This window comes from Bufo gargarizans, chromosome 2, assembly GCF_014858855.1.
Source record: "Bufo gargarizans isolate SCDJY-AF-19 chromosome 2, ASM1485885v1, whole genome shotgun sequence".
Taxonomy (NCBI): domain Eukaryota; kingdom Metazoa; phylum Chordata; class Amphibia; order Anura; family Bufonidae; genus Bufo; species Bufo gargarizans.
The window spans coordinates 136,779,598-136,802,626 of NC_058081.1; the positions used below are offsets into that span (position 1 = coordinate 136,779,598).

Consider the following 23,029-nt stretch of genomic DNA (forward strand, 5'->3'; position numbering starts at 1 on the left):
GAAGGCATTCGACAGGTCTCCACTCTCCCCACCAGATCCAGAAATCTCCTTGTGCCATCTACTGATTGCCTACTTTTGACAAATCCCACTTGATCTGCTAATCTAGTAGCTAATATATTTGCGTACAATTTCAGATCTGTGTTCAGGAGAGAAATTGGGGCAAAATTCTCCGGTTTATCCAGGGTTTCCCCCGATTTAGGTAAAGCAACTATCGTTGCGGAAAGTAATTCTTTACGGAAGGACCCCGAGTCACGTACATAATTAAACAAACAATCTGTAAAAGGTATGGTGTCATAATGGAGGAGAATTGTTTGTAATAATCATTGGAAAGTCCATCTGGACCCAGAGTTTTAATAGATTTGAGGGATTTAATTACCCCAGTAATTTCTGCATATGTAGATTCTGACGATAAGAATTCCAATTGAGATGCTTCAATTAGCGGGAGTGTTACTGTTCTCCTTTAAATTATACAATGGAGAGTAAAACCCGGCTATGGAATCCACTATCCCCTTAGGGTCAAAAATCTTATCCCCTTTAGAATCACGTATATAGGATCTTTTAGATTTGGCCTGTAAGGCCTTCAATCTAGATGCCAAGAGAGGTGGCCATGTTATAAGGGAAAATAATAATGATCGGGTCCCCATCCCGATAGCAACCGTGCGTGAAAAATCGCACTGCATCCGCACTTGTTTGCGGATGCTTGCGATTTTCACGCAGCCCCATTCACTTCTATGGGGCCTGCGTTGCGTGAAAAACGCAGAATATAGAACATGTTGCGATTTTCACGCAACGCACAAGTAATGCGTGAAAATCACTGCTTCTGTGCACAGCCCCATAGAAATGAATGGGTCCAGATTCAGTGCAGGTGCAATGCGTTCACCTCATGCATCGCACCCGCGCGGAAAACTCGCTCGTGTGAAAGAGGCCCAAGTCTTCTTGAAGCTAGCTTATACTTATGAAGCTGAAGAAGATCTAACCTACTCTTCCCTGGTCATAAGACCCAAATGTTTATTCATTTGGGTGAACTTAATAATAGAGTCATTAAGTTGCACACATTGGGCTTCCCGTTCTACTTTGTCTCGTGATGCTATACTAATATAATGTCCACAAATAAAGGCCTTATGAGCATACCAAATTGGGGCAATGCCAGTTTCTCCCTGATCATTAAAAAATAAGTATTCTTCAAGAGTCTTCCTTGACTGGGGTAGATATTTGGAGGAATGTAAAACCCTTCCATTAATTCTCCAAGGTATTGTAGTAGGCGAGTTATATTGCTCAGAGATCATAACTGAAATAGGGGCATGGTCAGACCATTCTATGTGACCTATTGTGCAGGAGGTTACCCTTTGATAGGTGTTATGGTCCGTCAGGAAGAGATCAATTCTGCAATACGTTTTATGAGCAGATGAGAAGAAACTGTAATCCCTTTTGGTGGATTGTTTCAACCTGCATACATCTAATAATCCTTTTTGCGTGAGGCAGAATAATTTAGAGGGGTGTGATGTTTTAGAGACCGCCGAGGAATCTAGTTCAGGCCACATAAGTGAGATGAAATCACCCATATAAAGAAGAGACCCCTTCCCAACCGTCCCCACCTTCGCGAAAAGCCTCCTGAAAAATCTAAGTTGTTTCTTATTAGGAGCATATACAGCTACTAGAGTGTATAACACATTATTGAGTTCACAATTTAAGATCACGTATCTGCCCCCTGCATCTGTGTAAGAGTCTATTAGCTTAAATGCTATAGTATCCCTTATTGCTAAAAGAGACTGCTCTCTTCTTTGAATCCCCAATTGCTGAAACTATAACAGGAAAACTTTGTGTCTTGGTCTGTGAAGATCGCCCGCAAGCAAACGTGTCTCTTGTACACAAAGAATGTCAGATTTAGTTTTAATAGCCTCACGCCATAATTGAGATCTCTTGAATGGGCTATTTAAGCCTTTAGCATTAATTTAAGTAAATTTAAGTATCATTATAATGTACCAGTAAGACCGCCAGCTGGCGACCTCCACCCACCCAAATCACTTGCGACATACACATTTTCAGGCTCCAGACATTTTTAAGTTGCAGTAAAGCGTTTTCTCCGGCTACAAAAAGGGAAGAAACAATAAAAGGTAGACCAAATAACATAAGTCCCATCTCAAGGAACACCTAATGCCCAATTCAGATGGTAAGTGGCGTTACTAGGGGGCTGGGGGGGGATACAAAAAAGTCAGATTCGGCCAAACAGGCCTGACAATATGAAGGATTATTTCCTAAGGGAAAAAAATGAGGAAGGCTTATTTGCTCACAATATTGTTCAATCATTTGGAGAATTCCTCTGCCTGACTGTGGTCCATTCTTCTTCCAAGTGGGTAGGCAAAGCAGGTTTTGATGGTGTCGCAGATCCAAGAGGTACAGATAAGTTACAGTTAGAAATCAATTGCAGAACTTCTTATGGGGTGGATACCACCAGTTTGTCGCCTCCTTAGGATATCAACAATTTAGGGTACTTTCACACTTGTGGCAGAGGATTTGGGCAGGCAGTTCCGTTGCCAGAACTACCTGCCGGATCCGCCAAAACGTATGCAAACTGATGGCATTTGTCAGATCAGGATCCTGATCCATATGACAAATGCATTGAAATGCCAGATCCGTCTCTCCGGTGTCATCCGGAACACTCGGGGCCGGATCCAGCATTAATGCATGTCAAATAGGAAAAAGTACTGGATCTGGCATTCCGACAAGTTTTCTGGAATTTTGGACGGAGATAAAACCGCAAAATGCTGCGGTATTATCTACATCCTGAAAAGTCAAAAAGACTGAACTGAAGACATCCTGAATTGATTGCTCTCCATTCAGAATGCATTAGGATAAAACTGATCAGTTATTTTCCGGTATTGAGCCCATAGGACGGAACTCAATGCTGGAAAAGAATAACGCTAGTGTGAAAGTACCCTAAGGGTCTATTCACACGTCCGTTGTTTGTTTCCTGATCTGTTCCGTTTTTTGCTGAACAGATCTGGACCAGATCTGGACCCATTCATTTTCAATGGGTCCTGAAAAAAAATCTGACATTGTGCTGTCCGTTTTTTTTCAGGACCCATTGAAAATGAATGGGTCCAGATCTGGTCCAGATCTGTTCAGCAAAAAACGGAACAGATCAGGAAACAAACAACGGACGTGTGAATAGACTCTAAGCTGGAAAGCCCCATCTATATGGAATTCTGTAGCTTTGTAGCTTCCTGGAAGTCCCGTCGTCTACTGAGAGTGGCTGCAGACAAGTCCGTATAGAGCGAAATGGAGCAAAATCTTTCTGCTACTTCCGGATTGTTGCGAGCAGCAGCCATGAGGTTTTCTTTGATATGATATAAAGTAATGCATGCTATGACATCCCTAGGGATGTCTGCTGGTAATCTTTTAGGTTTCGGTATCCTGTGAGCTCTATCGATAAAGAGCTCAGTTTGAGATGCTGTGGGTAACAACCGTAAAAAAAAGGCTGTAAAAAATTTGTGCAGTTGCTCAGGTTTCACCGCTTCCGGAATCCCGCAAAATCTTATATTACTGCGACGAGACCTGTCTTCCAAATCTATCACTTTTGCACGTAGTGTTGCAAGCTCTTCATCTTTTTCATTTGTAGTGTCCACCAGCTCATTATGATCTCTCCTTCTGTAGAGGAGTTAACATAGCACGAAGGTCTGCTTGCAAAGACGACCTCATGTCACTATTAGTGCTTTAAGAAACGATTCAGTAACTGGTCTATCATTACCAGTGTTAACATTGGTAAATTGTTGTGGGTATATTACAGTGGAGCATTCCCCATAATGCTGATCCAGTGATGCTACTTGTGCTTGGGTCCTCCCAGCGTTTACATAGTACAGTCCCGGAGAGGATTTGTGGCTGACATGTGGCGTTGCCATATTTGTTCCCTGCAGGGTGTTAGGTATATGTGCCCCTGAGCTGTTGGGGGACGAGGCAGGGTATTGTATTAAGTGCCCTTGTGCAGGACATAAGCTCAGTTGAGTACCTGCAGGAGAACTTGCTGCCCGCGCTGTTTCTTCAGGGCCTCAGCCGCCATCTTGTGAAGCGCTTGTTGCGGAGAATAACTCAGTTAACTTGCTCGAGGCTGCATTTTTCCGGGCTTTGGTCATCTCCGGGTGTGTCAGGAAGATCTTCCCTCTGTATAGGTGGGTATTGAGCGGAGAAGTTGTGCTGAGAGCCGCTGTCTCAGATCTGTAGCGCCGGAGCTGTGCATCACTCCATGCGCTGCTGACCACGCCCCCCCTGAGAAAAAGTACTTTTAATCCATATGCAAAATTAGCAGTTAAGTGCACTGAGGGCAGGCCGCAAGCCACTCCGTGCACCCTTGCTCCTTCTGCTTCCTCTAACAGCTCCTCCATCTCCTTTTGATTGACAGGTCCAGATGAGAGGACTATGCAGAACCAGGTATTGTCAATCAAGGAGAAGGAGGAAATGACAGAGGAAGCAGGAGGAGCAAGGGTGCATAGAGTGGCTTGGGGCATGCCCATGGTCCATGTATATGGATTGAAGCACTTTTTCTAAACACTTAAAGGTTTTGTCCACCTAGACAATGATTTTTTTTGTTGCTATTAGCAAATGTATAGTAGGAACCCCTTATACTGTACAGTGCCTTTCAAAAGTTCTCACCCCCATTGACTTTTTCGTATTTTGTTACATTACAGCCCTTAAGTTAAATGTTTTGTTAATATGAATTTTATGTGATGAATCAGAACACTAGTCTAAGGCTACTTTCACATTTGCGTTCAGAGCGGATCCGTCTGAGACGGATCCGCTCATATTATGCAGACGATGGATCCGTTCAGAACGGATCCGTCTGCATTATATTGTAAAGAAAATTCTAAGTGTGAAAGTAGCCGCAGACGGATCCGTCCAGACTTTACATTGAAAGTCAATGGGGGACGGATCCGTTTGAAAATTGAGCCATATAGTGTCAAATTCAAACGGATCCGCCCCCATTGACTTACATTGTAAGTCTGGACGGATCCGTCTGACTCCGCACGGCCAGGCGCACACCCGAACACTGCAAGCAGCGTTCGGGTGTCCGCCTGCTGAGCGGAGCGGAGGCTGAACGCTGCCAGACTGATGCATTCTGAGCGGATCCGCATCCAACGGAACTCACAAGCGGAGCCCCGAACGCAAATGTGAAAGTAGCCTAAGTTGGTGAAGTGAAATAAGAAAAATATATTTAAAAAAACTATTGTTTAGAAATAGAAAACAGAAAATTGGCATGTGCGTATGTATTCACCCCCTTTGTTAGGAAGCCCATAAAAATGCTCTGATGCAACCAATTACCTTCAGTAGTCACACAATTTGAGAAATGATGTCCACCTTTGTGCAATCTAAGTGTCACATGATCTGTCATTACATATACACACCTTTTTTGAAAGGCCCCAGAGGCTGCAACACCTAAGCAAGAGGCATCACTAACCAAACACTGCCATGAAGACCAAGGAACTCTCCAAACAAGTAAGGGACAATGTTGTTGAGAAGTACAAGTCAGGGTTAGGTTATAAAAAAAATATCCAAATCTTTGATGATCCCCAGGAGCACCATGAAATCTATCATAACCAAATGGGAAGAACATGCCACAACAGCAAACCTGCCAAAACTCACGGACCGAGCAAGGGGGGCATTAATCAGAGAAGCAGCACAGAGACCTAAGGTAACCCTGGAAGAGCTGCAGAGTTCCACAGCAGATACTGGAGTATCTGTACATAGGACGACAATAAGCCGTACGCGCCATAGAGTTGGGCTTTATGGCAGAGTGGCCAGAAGAAAGCCATTACTTTCAGCTAAAAACAAAAAGGCACGTTGTGAGTTTGCCAAAAGGCATGTGGGAGACAGTGGTAAGATGTGGCAAGCTCAGACTTATCCAAAGCGACTTGGAGCTGCGATTGCCGCAAAAGGTGGTGCTACAAAGTATTGACTTTAGCGGGGTGAATAGTTATTCACATTTACTTTTTCTGTTATTTTGTCCTATTTGTTGTTTGCTTCACAATAACAAAAACAAACATCTTCAAAGTTGCAGGCATGTTCTGTAAATTAAATTATGCAAATCCTGAAACAATCCATATTAATTCCAGGTTGTGAGGCACCAAAATACGAAAAAATTCAAGGGGTGTAAATACTTTCGCAAGGCACTGTATATTCTTTCTGCTGCAGGAAATACACCCACTACCCGGCCCCTATTTCCAAATGTGGCAAGTCTTTAGCAAACGGGAAAAAAGTATCACATTTTTTAGCAAAACAGTGCTCAAAATGTGTGCCTTTTCTGCACTAGAACCTTCATAAATTCCCCACCACACGTTGTGGACTGTTAAGTGTTCATATTTTTGGCTATTTAAATTAATGTAAAATGAAGCAACTTTGCAAAAAGTCTTAATTACAAAGCCACCTTTGTACACGGTTCCTATATACACCTATGGGGGCTTTTCTTGCATCTGCATTGGAATAATGTTTGCTAAGTTTATCAAATGTCAAGCGTTTGATAAATTTGGTGTATTTTAAATAGGACACCTTTGTCTAGAAATGTTAGGCTAGTTTTACACTAGCGACAAGGGACTCTGGCAGGCTGTTCCAGCGGGTGAACAGCCTGCCGGATCCGTGCTGCCGCTAGTGCACACGTGCCCCTGGACTACTGCTCTGGCCCCACTGACTATAATGGGGGCGGGGCGGAGTTCCGGAGGAAGCACGGCAGCGCAGGCCGAGAGGCGGCTGGAATTAAAGTACGACATATTGTACTAGCGGAGTCCCTTGCCACTAGTGTAAAACTAGCTTTACTCCGGTTTTTCTATGTCACCCCCTACAGGAGCAAGATTGCGCCTTTCTAGTAACCAAGCGCAGAAATTCGCAAGGCCCTATTTTACAACTTTTTAGAAGCCAGAATTCTAGAGTGCAGGATGTGTTAAACTTCCCTCTATGGCCCCAGGCTGTCTAGAGAGCAGATTTATCACAGGGGCTGGATAATAAACCTGGTGCAGGTATAGGCACTATCTGACTACATACTATCGGATGGTTGACTTACTTTGAGACTGATTTTTACAGCAGAATTGTGGCAGAAAATGGAGCATCAGCTAAGCCCTATCCCTTCTCTAGTATGTCAAACAAAGGTAGAAATTCTACCTGTGCCAAATTGCACCAATCTGTGTATGTTTTTGACAGATTTTTAGCACAGAATACTAGTAAATCTGGGCTAATTTTTCAATCTAGATGCATTGGAATAATAGAGAGAATATAGCTTCAAAGGGTATTGGTTTAAAAATAAATCCTGAAATGGGGCATCGCTAGGTGAAAACATTCGGGGCCTGGGCCCCGGATGTTTTGTCCCATGCCCCGAATGTCCTGCCTGCCTGATAGATACAACTGTATTGCCGTACACAGAACGGCAATACAATTGAATCTTACACTGGGAAGAGGTGAAGGACCTGTGGTGATATCACAGGTCATGTGATCAGCAAAACAGGCTGTGATAGGATGACCTGGATGATGTCACCATCATGTGACCAGTGCAGGATTGGACCGGAGTGAAGAGGAGAAGGAGCCTAATGGTGATGTCTGTACAGGAGAGGTAAGTGAAGGGAGAGGCAGAGCAATGCTGGGAGTTGTAGTTATTTAACTGGGATGTATTTTAGAGCTGAAGGGAGGGATGTTATTGACATGGAACTGTGTGATTGAGGTGGCTGGGGGAGGGAGTGATGTTATTTACATGGGACTGTATGTTGAAAGTGGATGGTGGGGGGGATGATGTTTATGTACATGGGACTTAATGTTTAGGCTACGTGCACACTTGCGTTTGGGGATCCGCTTTTGAGATCCGTTTCAGGTCTCTCACAAGAAGCCCCAAATGCATCAGTTTAACCCCAATGCAGAATGCATTCGTTCGGCTCTGTACGGTCCCCCGTTCCGTTTTGGAGGCGGACCCCATATGCTGCAAGCAGCGTTTTTGTGTCCGCATGGCCTTGCGGAGCCAAACTGATCCGTCCTGACTTACAATGTAAGTCAAGAGGGACGGATCTCTTTGCATTGACACAAAATGGTGCAATTGTAAACGGATCCGTCCCCTATTGACTTTCAATGTAAGTCAGGAGGGATCCGTATTGGGAATGTATATCTAAGGCTACTTTCACATTAGCGTTCGGGGCTCCGCTTGTGAGTTCCGTTTAAAGGCTCTCACAAGCGGCCCCGAACGCATCCGTCCAGCCCTAATGCATTCTGAGTGGATGCAGATCCGCTCAGAATGCATCAGTCTGGCACCGTTTGGCCTCCGCTCCGCTCAGCAGGCGGACACCTGAACGCTGCTTGCAGTGTTCGGGTGTCCGCCTGGCCGTGCGGAGGCAAACGGATGCGTCCAGACTTACAATGTAAGTCAATGGGGACGGATCCGTTTGAAGTTGACACTATATGGCTCAATTTTCAAACTGATCCGTCCCCCATTGACTTTCAATGTAAGTCAGGACAGATCCGTATTGGGACTTAGAAATTCAAATCTAATACAAACGAGTCGGTCCTGAACGGATGCATTCATTTGTATTATATCGGTGCGGATCCGTCCTGTACAAGTACAGGACAGATCCTCACGAAAACACAAGCGTGAAAGTATTGGAGGTGGCTGGGGAGGAGGTGATGTTATTTACATGGGACTGTATGGTGGAGGGAGGATTATAACTGCAGGGGGCACTGCAGATCCAGGGGACATTATAGGCGGTCTTATTACTACTGGGGGCTCTATAGGAGGGTCCTATAGATCCGCCTTATTTCTACTAAGCGCACTATGGGGGCCTTATTACTACTGAGGGGTCTGTAGGGAGCTTTATTACCACTGGGGGAACAATAGGGGGCCTTATTTCTACTGGGGACTATGTGAGGGTATTATTAATATGGGAGGGCTCTTCTAATAATGGGGGCATTGGTGTTACTAATGAGGGCATTCTAGAAGGGAATTACTATTGGTGGGACTATGAGGAGCACTATTACTATGGGGGGCAGTAATGTTTCTTTAGGATAGTATTTGGGTGTATGGGGGGGGGGGGGTTGAGGTTTTGGCACAGCAAGCAGCAGGATAACACTGTGGGGGGACTCCAGTTGGGGGATAATGATAGAATGTGAGGAAGTTAAGATGTCTGTGTGTCACACTCTGCAGAGACGAGGCGGCTGAGAGAAGTTGTCCAGACTGAGTGGAGAAGATGATGACAGAGAGGAGACGTCACCTGGAGGCCCTGGATGTGACAGGTAAGTGCCGCTGTATAGCAAGTACAGCATAGTGCGGGGGGGGGGGGACACATTTATTGGGGCTTGTGCCCTGGATCTTTTGAGACCCTAGCAACGCCCCTGGTCTGGATCATAAAAGTAGGACATGTATAAAGGAAAGAAGCTGAAATATAAACAAATGGCAACCCAACCTTAGGACGTTGGTGTTGTCCTTGATACAAATTTCTCTATGCAGAGGATAGGTCATCAGTATAAAAGTCTTGGTAAAACCCTTTAACAGATTAAATTTAGCAGTTCATACATATATTTTCTGTTAACTAAGGATTCTGGGTAATTTCCCACCAGCTTCTATTGTGCGCTATACATTTCCAGCCTACCTGCTATAAGTAATCACAGGAGCGCTCTTTGGAGGATTAGGGGAGGAATGCTGAAACAGAAGAAGGAAACTGTTGTCACAATGACAGAAATAAAATGATTCTATTTATAACAAGGCTTACTTCCTCATACCTGTAAATGTCACAAGAAACCAAACTTTAAAAAGGTATGTTCACACATGGCAGATTGGAAAATCCATTCCTGATGGGTCTCTGAAAGGAGTGGTTTATGTCCGCCTGATCTAGATGCATGGGACACTCGTAGAAATCCCTGCAACAAATCTGCCATATGTGAACGTACTTCATATATATTTTACATACTAGCCAGAAATCCACTTAAAGGTTAAACCTGTAACCTCCTGGATGAAATTCTTATGATTATTTGTCTGGAGTTTTGGACAACTGCCCTACGTAATGTCAGTATAGTCAATATCACTAAGACATTGACACTGAAATCCTAACTGGATATAAAACCAAACTAGAGACGAATGACACTTGTATAATATAAACATGCTGCCTTCACTATAAGATAAATGGTAATAGAGGCCGCGGATATGATCCATGTGATATGTGTGTAGTCATATTTATTGCAGACTGATAAGGCAAGATGTGAAGTAGACAGGGGCATAGCTTTTGGGGGTGCAGAGGTATCAGTCGCTACCGGGTCCAGGAGCCTGAGGGGGCACAAAGACCCCTGTGCCACATAAGAAGACACCAGTATTATAGAAAGTGCATGCTGGTTAAGTTACATGTCTGGCAGGAGGGAAGGGGTTAGGTCAAGAATTTGACATGGGGGAGGTGCCATTTCAATTTTTGGCCCCAGCCACAAAGCAGTGAGGGAAAGAGGGCCCAACCTGAAATCTTGCCCTAGGGCCCAAGAGCTTTTAGCTATGCCCCTGGAAGTAGACATTGACAGAACCTGGAACCAGTCTCTGTGCAGCTTCATATTACCTGGTTCAGCCACTATCTGGACACAACTCACCCTTTTCTTTTCATTTTCAACGTTCGCTAAAGCAAACCGCATGCTGTCATTATTGTCAAACAGAAACTTGTTGGCCTCACTGCAGGGTAAAACAGAGACATGCAATAAACCTCAGAGCCATAGAGAAGCACCTGACAAAGATATTACCCATCCCACCTCATCCCTAACCTCACCACAGTGTTTATACCAGCCCTAACTCATCTCTTCAACCCATCACTAACCTCTGGTGTCTCCCCCTCTGCTTTTAAACATGCTACCATTACACCCATCCTCAAAAAGCCTTCACTTGACCCATCTTCTTTGTCCAGTTATCGCCCCATATAACTTTATCCGTATGCCTCAAAGCTACTTGAACAACATGTCCATTTGGAACTGTCCTCTCACCTCTCCTCCTGCTCCCTCTTTGACCGGCTACAATCTGGCTTCCATCCCCACCACTCGACTGAGACTGCCCTTACCAAAGTCACCAATGACCTACTGACAGCCAAAAGCAAAAAGCATTACTCTGTCCTCCTCCTCCTTGACCTGCCCTCTGCCTTTGACACTGTCGACCACTCCCTTCTGTTGCAAACTCTCTTATCGCTTGGCATCACTGACCTGGCCCTCTCCTGGACCACATCATACATCACAGACTGGACGTTTAGCGTCTCCCACTCTCACTCCCTCTCTGTTGGTGTCCCACAAGGCTCTGTCCTAGGACCCTGCTCTTCTCCATTTACACTTTTGGCCTGGGACAGCTCATATAGTCTTATGGCTTTCAGTATCACTCCTATGCTGACTACACACAAATCTACCTTTCTGGTCCAGACACCACCACCTTATTATCCAGAATCCCACAATGTCTATCTTCTATAACATCGATAAAACAGAATTTATAATCTTTCCCCCATCTTGCTCAACCCCCCCCAACAAACCTGTCACGATCAAAGGCTGCACACTCTCCCCGGTCAACCAAGTCCGTTGCCTTGGAACGACCTTGGATTCTGCCCTCTCCTTCCAACCGCACATCCAAGGCCTTTCCACCACCTGCCGCCTCAAAGTCAAAAACATCTCCCAAATCCGCGCTTTCCTTAACTTTGAATTTGCGAAAATGCTTGTACATGCCCTCATCATCTCCCGCCTAGACTACTGCAACATTCTCCTCTGTGGCCTTCCATCTAGCATCTCGCACCCCTCCAATCTATCCTCAACTCTGCTGCCCGACTAATCCACCTCTCACCCTGTTACTCCTCTTCCAATGCCTTCACTGGTTCCCCATTGCCCAGTGAATTCAGTTCAAAATACTAACAAATACTTACAAGGCCGTCCACAACCTGTCCCCTCCCTACATCTCTGAGCTACTTTCCCGATACACCCCCACACGCACTCTCCGATCCTCACAAGACCCCCTTTCTCTCCTCTTATCACCTCTTCCCACAATCGCCTTCATGATTTCTCCTGTGCATCCCCCACACTCTGGAACTCGCTACCCCAACATATTAGACTCTCACCGACAGTGGAATCCTTCAAAAGAAACCTAAAAACCCACCTCTTCAGACAAGCCTACAACCAGTGACCCTCCTGCCTCTATACCGCCATGACCAACTTCCCCCTCACCTACCTGTGTCCTTCTCCCATAGCATGTAGATTGTAAGCCCTCTCTCCTTCTGTACCGGTTTGTAACTAGTCTTGTTTATGCTTAGTGCAATTGTCTGCATTATGTATGTATACCCCTTTTCATATATACAGCGCTATGGAATGAATGGTGCTTTAATAAATAATATTATTATTAATTACTTCCAGCATTTCCTACATCTACTTATAACACAAAGAAGACTGCACCATCCTGTGTCTTTTATATTTACATCTACTAAAGCAACTGGTATTTCTAGTAAAGAATTGTGTTCTATTAGATAAATACAATGTATAAAACATATTACAATATATATTAGAATATAGAATTATTAACCATTTCCCAGTACCTACATAGTGCACACAAGCCGCCATGCTATTAGACTGCAGTGATGGAGCAGGTACAAGTGACACCCTACTCTCACAGATACTGCTGACTGCAACATGTAAGTGGTTAGACAGAGGGAGGGGTGGATTCTTCTGTCAAGCCATTGGCCTCCCATAACACAATCGTGGTGTGCTGATGGACTGCTATGGCAGACATGGGCATAAAATAATGGCCTCCAGGTCTGTCAGGTATGGAAGTCTATTAGGCCAAATATGCTGCCTGTTTCACTGACAGACAAAAGTACTTAAAAAATAAAAATAAAAAATTTGATATTGCTGTAATCGTAACATCCCCCAAAATAAAGTTCTCATATCAATCAAAAAGTGCAGTTTTCCACATCAGATAAAGTTAAACAATACATTACATATGCATCAAAATTGTGCATTAAATAAAAACAATTCATTGTGCAAGAAAAAAAAAAACTGAAAAATTAAATATTTACAGCTTGTAAAATAAGGGGAGAGCAAAATAAAATAAAATAAAATAATGCAGCGTCATTAACCTCTTAATGATCACCGATACACTTTATTCCTTTTTATGACTTCCTAGAATATGTACTGCATGGGTTTCTCATGCAAGCAGGAGCTCAGCGCTTGCATGAAAGCTTGGCTCCTGCTGTAACGGTCTAGATGGGCTGCCAGTAGCCCTTGTCAATCAGCTGTTTGAAGAGGAGGTGGTGATCCATGCGAGTGCCACTTCCTCTTCATTACACTGTATTTCATCTTAGTACACTGTAAAGAGTGTATAGTGTAAAGACCGCCTCCTTGTCAAACAGCTGATCGGCAGGGGTCCGACACCCGGCATATAGGTCATCAATATTAACGGCTGGACAACCCTTTTAAAGTTTTAGTAAAACAAATCTCCAAGTTTAAAAACACATACACCTTTTTCTATTGAAAAAATAATTAAGCGGAAGAGGCTATTTTCACACCTGCATTTTTGCCTGATCGGGCAGGGATTATCAAAAACGCTTCAGTTACTGATAATAAAACAGTCTGCATCCGTTATGAACGGATCCGGTTGTATTATCTTTAACATAGCAATGATGGATCCGTCATGAACTCCATTGAAAGTCTATTGTGTCTGAGAAAACGGATCTGTCCCCGGTTTGCTCTCCAGTATGGGAACGCAACCGAACGGAACGGAATGCATTTTGGTCTGTCCAAGTTACGTTTTGTCCCCATTGACAATGAATGCGGACAAAATGGAAGCGTTTTTCCCCAGTACTGAGATCCTATGATGAATCTCAATACCGGAAAATGTAAATGCAAGTGTGAAAATAGCCTAAGTCAAGTGTACCCCAAAAGGTAAAAACTACAACTTGCCCAGCAAAAAAAAAAAAAAAAAAGTTATAGCTCCTGGTTAAAGAATATGCCAGCAGAATCCCATCTTATTATTAATCAAATATGAATGATGCAAAATTCTAGATATAAAATCACTACTCACTTCAGTAACTGAATCTGGTTGCTGTATCCTGTGCTCTCGTCTATGATGGATTTCAGCAGTAATTTTTCTCTGTTTTACGTGGAGACAATAGAGTTACATTCTAAAGTTAAACGTATGTCATTACCAAAAGCAGAGTCTAGACAGATTACACTGCAGTCCTGTTAAAGCTTCTCTACCCTTTGATGTTACAAAGACAACACAAGGATTTCTTAGGGGTGGCTTTAGAGAAGCCAGGTATATTAAAGAGAACCTGTCACCTTGAAAACGCAATGCAGTCTGCAGGCAGCAGGTTATAGAGCAGCTGAGCAGATTTACTGTATATAGTTTTATGGGGGAAAGAATCAGCAAAAAACACATTTAAAGTTTTATCAGTGACTGACAGCATTTGCAGTGTAAAGGCCCCTTTACATGGGCTGACCGAGCAGGCAGAATTGGACTGTTCTCTGGGATTTTAGTTTTGATGGCCTATTCTTATTGTAGGTCTTCGATATCAGATCAGCGGACATCTGACTCAGCACAGAACAGGTTGAACAGTGAAGAGAACCCTTGTCCAGGCATGCTCAACCTGCGGCCCTCCAGCTGTTGAAGAACTAGAACTCCCAGCATTCCCAGACAGCCTACAGGAGGGCATGGTTGGAGTTATAGTTTTACAACAGCTGGAGGGCCGCAGGTTGAGCATCCCTGCCCTTGTCCATATGCTCTGTTAGGACACATAGACCCTTCCATAAGCAGTTGTAAGATTGGCGTCCATTCTGGTATACTTCAACTATCCATGTATCACCTGTTTTCCATAAAATACTACATTTCCCGGTGGCCAGCTGCCAGCAGCAAAATCAGCTGTTTGCCAAGGGTGTTGGGAATCTGCGGATCACCAAAGTGGCTTCAATCTGAAAGGTGTTGTCTCTAATGAGAACCCCTTTAAACAAACTAACTAAACATGACAGATTAACTTTCCCACTGCATTTGGTTTGGGTCTGTTATGCGTGTTCACATCATGGGGTTTTGGCCAGCTAAAATCTCCAGCTTAAGGGATAACATGCCTAAAGGCAGATAATGTTACGTTTTTCTTTTCCTCGGGAAAGAGGAAGATGCAAACCTTGTCAGCTCCACAACATATATCCTAAATAATCCCTTTTTTAAATTTGTGCACTTGCAACATAAGAAACCAAATTATACTGTTTTGTCTTTGCATCATTTTGTTAAGTTAGATGGTGTGGATTAGGCCTCATGCACACGACCATCATTCGGGTCCGCATCCGAGCTGCAGTTTTTGCGGCTCGGGTGCGGACCCATTCCCTTCAACGGGGCCGCAAAAGATGCGGACAGCACTCTGTGTGCTGTCCGCATCCTTTGCTCCGTTCTGTGGCCCCACAAAAAAATATAGCATGTCCTATTCTTGTCTATTTTGCGGACAAGAATAGGCATTTCTACAATGGGCCGTCTGTTCCGTAAATTGCGGAAGGCACACGGGCGGCTTGCGTTTTTTGCAGATCCGCAGTTTGCGGACCACAATAAACGGAACGGTCGTGTGCATGAGGCCTTACTCTGTAAATTATGGGAATGCAGTAATGAAGCAGCTTCCTAACACACCGCTCACAGGGCACTGCCTTGTATACATACGCACTGTATAAAAGAACTACAGCAGGGCAAAGTTATATTTTAGTTGTAAACCTGTCCTCTTTGTACAATTCCCCCCAAAAAATTTTGCAGAAAAAGAGTCCATTCACGCGTCCGCAATGTGTTTTGCGGATCCACCGATCCGCAAAACATGGACAGCGGCAATGTGCGTTCCGTATTTTGCAGACCGCACAATTGCAGACAAGAATATGACGTGTTCTATTTTTTTCGGGAACGGAATTGCGGACCCGGAAGTGTGGGTCCGCTATTCTGTGTCCGGGCAGCACAACATGCTGCCCCATAGAAATGAATAGGTCCGCAATTCCGTTCCGCAAAATGCGGAATGAAATTGCGGACGTGTGAATGGACCCTTATTTTGGAAATAAACTATAAATTGTCCTCGACATTAGCACCAGAATATGGACTAAAAAGAATAAAAATAAAATAACTAAAAAACTAAACAAAAACACTCGCCTCTTAAGGCTTCATGTACACGACTGTATTTTTGGTCCATGTTCATTTCTATGGGACTGCTAAAAATGCAGACAGCACAGAGATGTCATCTGTGTGCTATCCGCATCTGTGTGTCCATCCTGCAAATTATAGCACACGTACTAGTCTTGTCCATTTTGCAGACAAGAATAGGCATTTCTACTATGGACCACGGGAAAAATGCAGCATGCACACGGCTGGTGTCCGTATTTTGCTGATTTTTTTTTTATACAAATAACGGAAGAAGGAGGCCTAAACTCTAGATCATTCTAGCGCTACTGATTCCATGGTTCCCTTTGTTTACATGCTAACAACCAATCAGGGGCCTCATAGGTGACATGCCATTGCTGCTCTTATGTGAACACTGGCAGGGGACCATGGAGGCATCAGCACTAGTGTGGCAGGTGAACAGGTGAGTAATGTAGTTTCTTTTTTATTCCATATGTGCTGGCAGTATTATTTTTACATTTGGAGCAACCTTTTACTATAGATAGAGCAATGTAGGTGTTCAGCTCTTTTAGCCCCATTTCTTTTTCCTATACATTTTTTGTGATTACCATGGTAACCAGTTAAAACCGTACTTTTGATTAATGTTAAATAATTAATTTCCCTCCGTTCCTCACCTGTCATGATGTGCTTGTTGATCAGCAAAGTCATTTTTAAGCCTGTCCAGATCAGTCTGTAGTAGCGAGATGTTTGTCTGTGTCTCTAGTAGGGATAGTTTCAAGTCTGCATTTTCCTTCAAAAGGAAAAGAAATACTATTAAGTTCTGTAACCTGTCAGTAAACTTCTGGGTTATGAAATTTGTACCATGACACTGCATATGCAAGCAAACTTTACAGTAAATATGGGACAGGCAGTGCTATCAGACATTAGAGGTTACATCTGATTTTAGTGGTTATTAGCAGCATTGGCACTTACAGCGGATAGCATGCTATTACACCATGGTTACCGCCACACTTTGACTTGCCACTTGAAACAAGGGTGCAGTCTAGGGGCCGCCCGGGCCCACGATGTGTGTAATAAATTTAGTCAATGTGTGTAATTAGTTAGCAAGGAATACTATGAACGCTAGTTCTGTAAAGAGGCTTGAAGAAAAATGGAGATTACCCATGTTCTAAATCTCAGTTTTTCAAGTGTGCGTTAATATTAGGCTCCATTCACAATGCATGTGAGCCTTTAATCAATCAGTGCTATACTTGGGTGGTATATATAAAGGTTCTGGCATGCATTATGCCAAATGAATAGTTAAACATTGCCCGTAGGGTACCACCGTAGAAAAAAATAAAAAATAAAGAGTGAGATATTTTTTACAGGATTCCATGCTATTCCATACAGCGTTAGGCCTCTTGCACACGAATGTTATGCATCCGTTCCGCGCAATTTGCAGTCCCTAATGCACAGGCAACGTGATCCGTCCGCACCGCAAAAAAAAAAAAATATATATATTTTTTGCGGTGCGGAGGCACGGACAGAAACACCACAGAAGCACTCCGTAGTGCTTCCGATCCATGCTTCCGTTCCGCATCTCCGCGATTGCGGACCTATTCAAGTGAACAGGTCTGCATCCGTGATGCGGAGCGCACATGAGCCGGTGCCCGTGTATTGCGGACCCGCCGTATGCGGCCCGCAAAACAGCCACAGGCACAAAACGTTCGTGTGCAAGAGGCCTTAAACAAATAGCATGCTAAAAGCACATTGGCCAGGCTGGGATTCCTTAAACCAAGAATGCTTTCACTATGGGGGAAGTGGCATGTCCATGTGTTACAGGGACAGCAATCTGCCATTTATTAATTAATAATAAAAAATTTTTTTCCCTTTCTCAAATCACAAAAAAAGAAAAACTACAAATACAGTAGTTTTCCTTTAAAAGGGATCTCCCTGAATTCATAAAGTAAACATTACTGAAAATACTTAAATATTACTTTACTATAAACGTATTCCCAAATACCTTTCATTAGTTATAATGGCTCATTTGCTCTAGGGAGCAATCATCAGGGGAAATAAAATGGCCGCTGTCCTATCGGTGCACACAAAACCTGTCCTAATCACACAGCAGGACGTTACTTCAGAGCACTGAGGTAAAGAGCTGCCTCATCCTCCTCTCTGCATGTCAGGGATTTTGATCCTGAATACAGCTGATAAGATCTTCAGCTGAATCTGTAGGTATGGAGACCATGAGGAGACATGAAGTACAGAGAGGAGATGAGGATGTGGCTGATGAGCAGAAACACTTGTATGCAGTCTCCATTACCAGAGCCAGACATTACCACAGTCTGTCCTCTCTGTACTTCATGTCTCCTCATGAACTCTATTCCTACACAGATTCAGTTGAAGATCTTATCAGCTGTATTCAGGATTATAATCCCCAACAAGCAGAGAAAAAGAGTAGGAAGAGGCAGCTCAGTGCTCTAAAGTAACTTGTCCTGCTGCGTGATTAGGACAGGTTCTGTGTGTACTAATAGGATGGAGGCCATTTTATTTCTCCTAATGAATGCTCCCCAGACAAAACGAGGCATTGTAACTAATGAAAGGTATTTGGGAAAAAATTATATTTAAGTATTTTCATTTTCTTTCCAGGAGAACCCCTTAAATGACCTGAACTACAAATTTGATCACACTATTTAAACTGCATAAAAAATATAATGTAGAAAAACAAAAAAACAACGCAAGAATTAATGTTTGTGTTCATCTGGTCTCCCAAAACACACACACACAAACACGTTGCATGAAACCCAAAAATGGTATCAACAATGTCAACTCATTCTGCAAACAGACAAGTCCTCATACAGCTAAATTGGTGATAAAATAAAAAAAGATACAGATATCAGAATAGTTTTATTTTGTGCAACAGTAGCAAAACATAGTAGCTGCATAAGTTTGGTACCACCTTGAATGTATCGACGCACAGAATAAAGTTCACCTGTCATTTATACCTCATGGTGAATACAGTAAAAACAAAAACACAAAAACTACCGTAGTAATTGGAGAATTGCAGTTTTTTTCTATTCCCTCCCAAAAAAATATTAACCCCTCATATCTACCAGTTGCAAGAAAAAGTACGTGAACCCTTTGGAATGATATGGATTTCTGCACAAATTGGTCAGAAAATGTGATCTGATCATCTAAGTCACAACAATAGACAATCACAGTCTGCTTAAACTAATAACACACAAATAATTAAATGTTACTATGTTTTGTTTATTGAACACACCATGTAAACATTCACAGTGCAGGTGGAAAAAGTATGTGAACCCCTAGACTAATGACATCTCCAAGAGCTAATTGGAGTGAGGTGTCAGCCAACTACTGCCAATTGGAGTCCAATCAATGAGATGAGATTGGAGGTGTTGGTTACAGCTGCCCTGCCCCATTAAAAAAAAAACAAAAAAAAAACACACACACCAGTTCTGGGTTTGCTTTTCACAAGAAGCATTGCATGATGTGAATGATGCCTTGCACAAAAGAGCTTTCAGAAGACCTACGATTAAGAATTGTTGACTTGCATAAAGCTGGAAAGGGTTATAAAAGTATCTCCAAAAGCCTTGCTGTTCGTCATTTCGCGGTAAGACAAATTGTCTATAAATGGAGAAAGTTCAGCACTGCTACTACTCTCCCTAGGAGTGGCCGTCCTGTAAAGATGACTGCAAGAGCACAGCGCAGACTGCGCAATAAGGTGAAGAAGAATCCTAGAGTGTCAGCTAAAGACTTACAAAAGTCTCTGGCATATGCTAACATCCCTGTTAGCGAATCTACGATATGTAAAACACTAAACAAGAATGGATTTCATGGGAGGATACCACAGAAGAAGCCAGTGCTGTCCAAACAAAAAACATTGCTGCATGTTTAACGTTTGCACAAGAGCACCTGGATGTTCCACAGCATTACTGGCAAAATATTCTGTGGACAGATGAAACCAAAGTTAAGTTGTTTGGAAGAAACACACAACACTATGTGTAGAGAAAAAGAGGAACAGCACATCAACATCAAAACCTTATCCCAACTGTGAAGTATGGTGGTGGGGGCATCATGGTTTGGGGCTGCTTTGCTGCGTCAGGGCCTGGACGGATTGCTATCATCGAAGGAAAAATGAAAGTTTATCAAGACATTTTGCAGGGAAACTTAAGGCCATCTGTCCGCCAGCTGAAGCTCAACAGAAGATGGGTGTTGCAACAGGACAACGACCCAAAGCATAGAAGTAAATCAACAACAGAATGGCTTAAACAGAAGAAAATACGTCTTCTGGAGTGGCCCAGTCAGAGTCCTGACCTCAACCCGATTGAGATGATGTGGCACGACCTCAAGAAAGCGATTCACACCAGACATCCCAAGAATATTGCTGAACTGAAACAGTTCTGTAAAGAGGAATGGTCAAGAATTACTCCCGGCCGTTGTGCACGTCTGATCTGCAACTACAGGAAACGTTTGGTTAAAGTTATTGCTGCCAAAGGAGGTTCAACCAGTTATTAAATCCAAGGGTTCACATACTTTTTCCACCTGCACTGTGAATGTTTACATGGTGGGCTCAATAAAAACATGGTAACATTTAATTCTTTGTGTGTTATTAGTTTAAGCAGACTGTGATTGTCTATTGTTGTGACTTAGATGAAGGTCAGATCACATTCTATGACCAATTTATGCAGAAATCCATATCATTCCAAAGGGTTCACATACTTTTTCTTGCAACTGTATATCCAAGTAAAAATACAAAAAGTTAGGGCACACGGAAAGTAAGGATGAAAAAAAAAACTAAAATAATAATCAAGGCCAAAACTAGCTGCAGTAAGTGGGTGGGCCGGGAAGCTACATTATGTCACATTATAGAAAGCTTAGGAACTCTGAACTGAAACAAGTTATCTGGATGAAGGGATGCCCCCCATGAATCAGAAATTAAACAATGTCTTGAAAGGGTATGCAAGTTTTTATTTGCAAACTACGATGTATGCAGGCATCTGAAAGATCTTTTCATGACTTCCGAGTGCGGATCACATAAGTAAATACCTAGTACTGAAGCATGTACAGTGTAAATACAGGGAACCTGCCTTGTGTGGTACAGTTCACTGGTCACAGCCTTGATACTTGAAGATAAGACAGCTGTATTTATATTAATCTTTTAACTCTTGGCTGCGTCACAGGAGTGACATTAGGTGGCTGAGTGGTTAGCACTGTTGGCTTGCAGCACTGAGGTCCTTGGTGGAATTGTGTGCGTGTTTCCTCTGGGTCCTCCTGTTTTCTAAATAGGTAGGTTAACGGGGTTTCCACACTGCTAATATTGATGATCTATCCTCCGCACCACCACAGTCCCGAAACTAGCACTTCTGAACGGATCCGAAAGCACAGCTCTGTCCGAAGTGTAGTGACTAGGGATGAGCGAATCGACTTTGGATGTTTCATCCGAAGTCGATTCGCATAAAACTTTGTTCTAATACTGTACTGCAGGAGCTCCGTACAGTATTAGAATGTATTGGCTCCGATGAGCCGAAGTTATTACTTTCCCGAACTCGGGTTCAGTTCCAAGTGGTACCTTGGAATCGAACCAGAGTTCGGAAAATGTTTTTTTTTTTTACTGTACAAATTAATTTATGAAGTTATTGCGTGAAGTCTCACGAGACTTCGCAAAGCAATAACTTCGGCTCATCGGAACAAATACATTCTAATACTGTACAGCGCTCCTGCTCCTTACGGTATTAGAATTAAGTTTTATGCGAATAGACTTCAGATGTTTCATCCAAAGTCAATTCGCTCGCTCATCCCTAGTAGTGACCTTGCAGGGTTACTGCACATCAGCTCCTATTAATTTATGCTATAAAAAAAAGGAAAATGAGAGTCTCATACTAAAAAGCATTCATGCCATAACGTAGATCCTGGTACAAGGTGCACCCTCAATTCATGTAATGTAAACCTTGAACAATGCCTAAAGGGACACTGACAGGCCCAATAAGCATATTTAGGTATATATATCACAGTACAGGTCTTATAGAGTGTATTAAAATCATCTAAGTATCCCCCCTGTCCACCTTATAAATACAGAAAACTTAAGTTTTAAAACCTGCTTGAAGCGTCTTCAATCTGCCAAGGGGCGGCGTTTCATCTCCACTTGCGCCCAGCCAGCCGCCTCCAACCGCCGTCCAGCTCATCAATATTCACTTCGCTGGGCGGCTACTACTGTCCCAGACTTCACAAGATCCGGCACATGCCCAATACAATCCTATGGGCATCGGCCTCCGTCCCATCTTCGGCGCAATTGAAACACTCACCATGAGGCCTCCATAGTTAAATTTGACCGTTGTGGGATCCCAAACGCAACCTGGGTTTTTTACTAAAGATAATAAGTCCAGGTTGCTTATTCCTGACACCACAGCAAACAAAGGTGGCTGGCTGTCAATGTAATGGAGCAGTGGAAGAAAATTTGCTTCGGCTAAGTGACTTAGAAAGGGATGCGTAATGAAGGTGCTAGGTGGATCAAAAGGTCCTCTCTACTGTTTGTCCTCTAGTCTGTCTGGCCCGTCCACAGCCTATTTGCTGTGTGTGCATGCTCTCACATAACCACTGCCCCCAACATCTCCCAACACCTCTAGGCCTAGATGGTGGGCAATTCGTTGAAACGACCGCTTCTCTCAATCCAATGATGCACTCCCTCTCAAAGCAGGTCAATTTAGGAAAAGGTCTTCGAGTGCATCATAGAGGCATGTCTAGCAGTCCATGATCTCTCACTAAGAGGTACACTACCCCAAAAGTAGCCTCCGAGAGCCTTTTTATAGGGCAGCGGGGGAAACACATTTACGCCCTCATTTGGCAAGACTCAGTGTCTAATCAGACTGCACATGTAATCATTTACACCTCTGCCAGACACATAACTGCATTCCAAGTTTTGGAGCAATCTGACATTTC

General features: G+C 43.3%; 1 protein-coding gene across 1 annotated transcript in view; it reads right to left on the reverse strand.

Moving 5' to 3' along the window:
- LOC122929593 (ras and EF-hand domain-containing protein-like) overlaps window positions 1-23,029 on the reverse strand; it is a 58,162-nt gene that overhangs the window by 13,624 nt on the left and 21,509 nt on the right. Inside the window, exons 6-9 of the mRNA XM_044283214.1 lie at window positions 16,762-16,877; window positions 14,030-14,098; window positions 10,585-10,663; window positions 9,606-9,655 (exon numbers count right to left, since the gene is read on the reverse strand). Coding sequence (XP_044139149.1) covers window positions 9,606-9,655; window positions 10,585-10,663; window positions 14,030-14,098; window positions 16,762-16,877 — 314 coding nt within the window. The remainder of the gene's footprint in view (window positions 1-9,605; window positions 9,656-10,584; window positions 10,664-14,029; window positions 14,099-16,761; window positions 16,878-23,029) is intronic.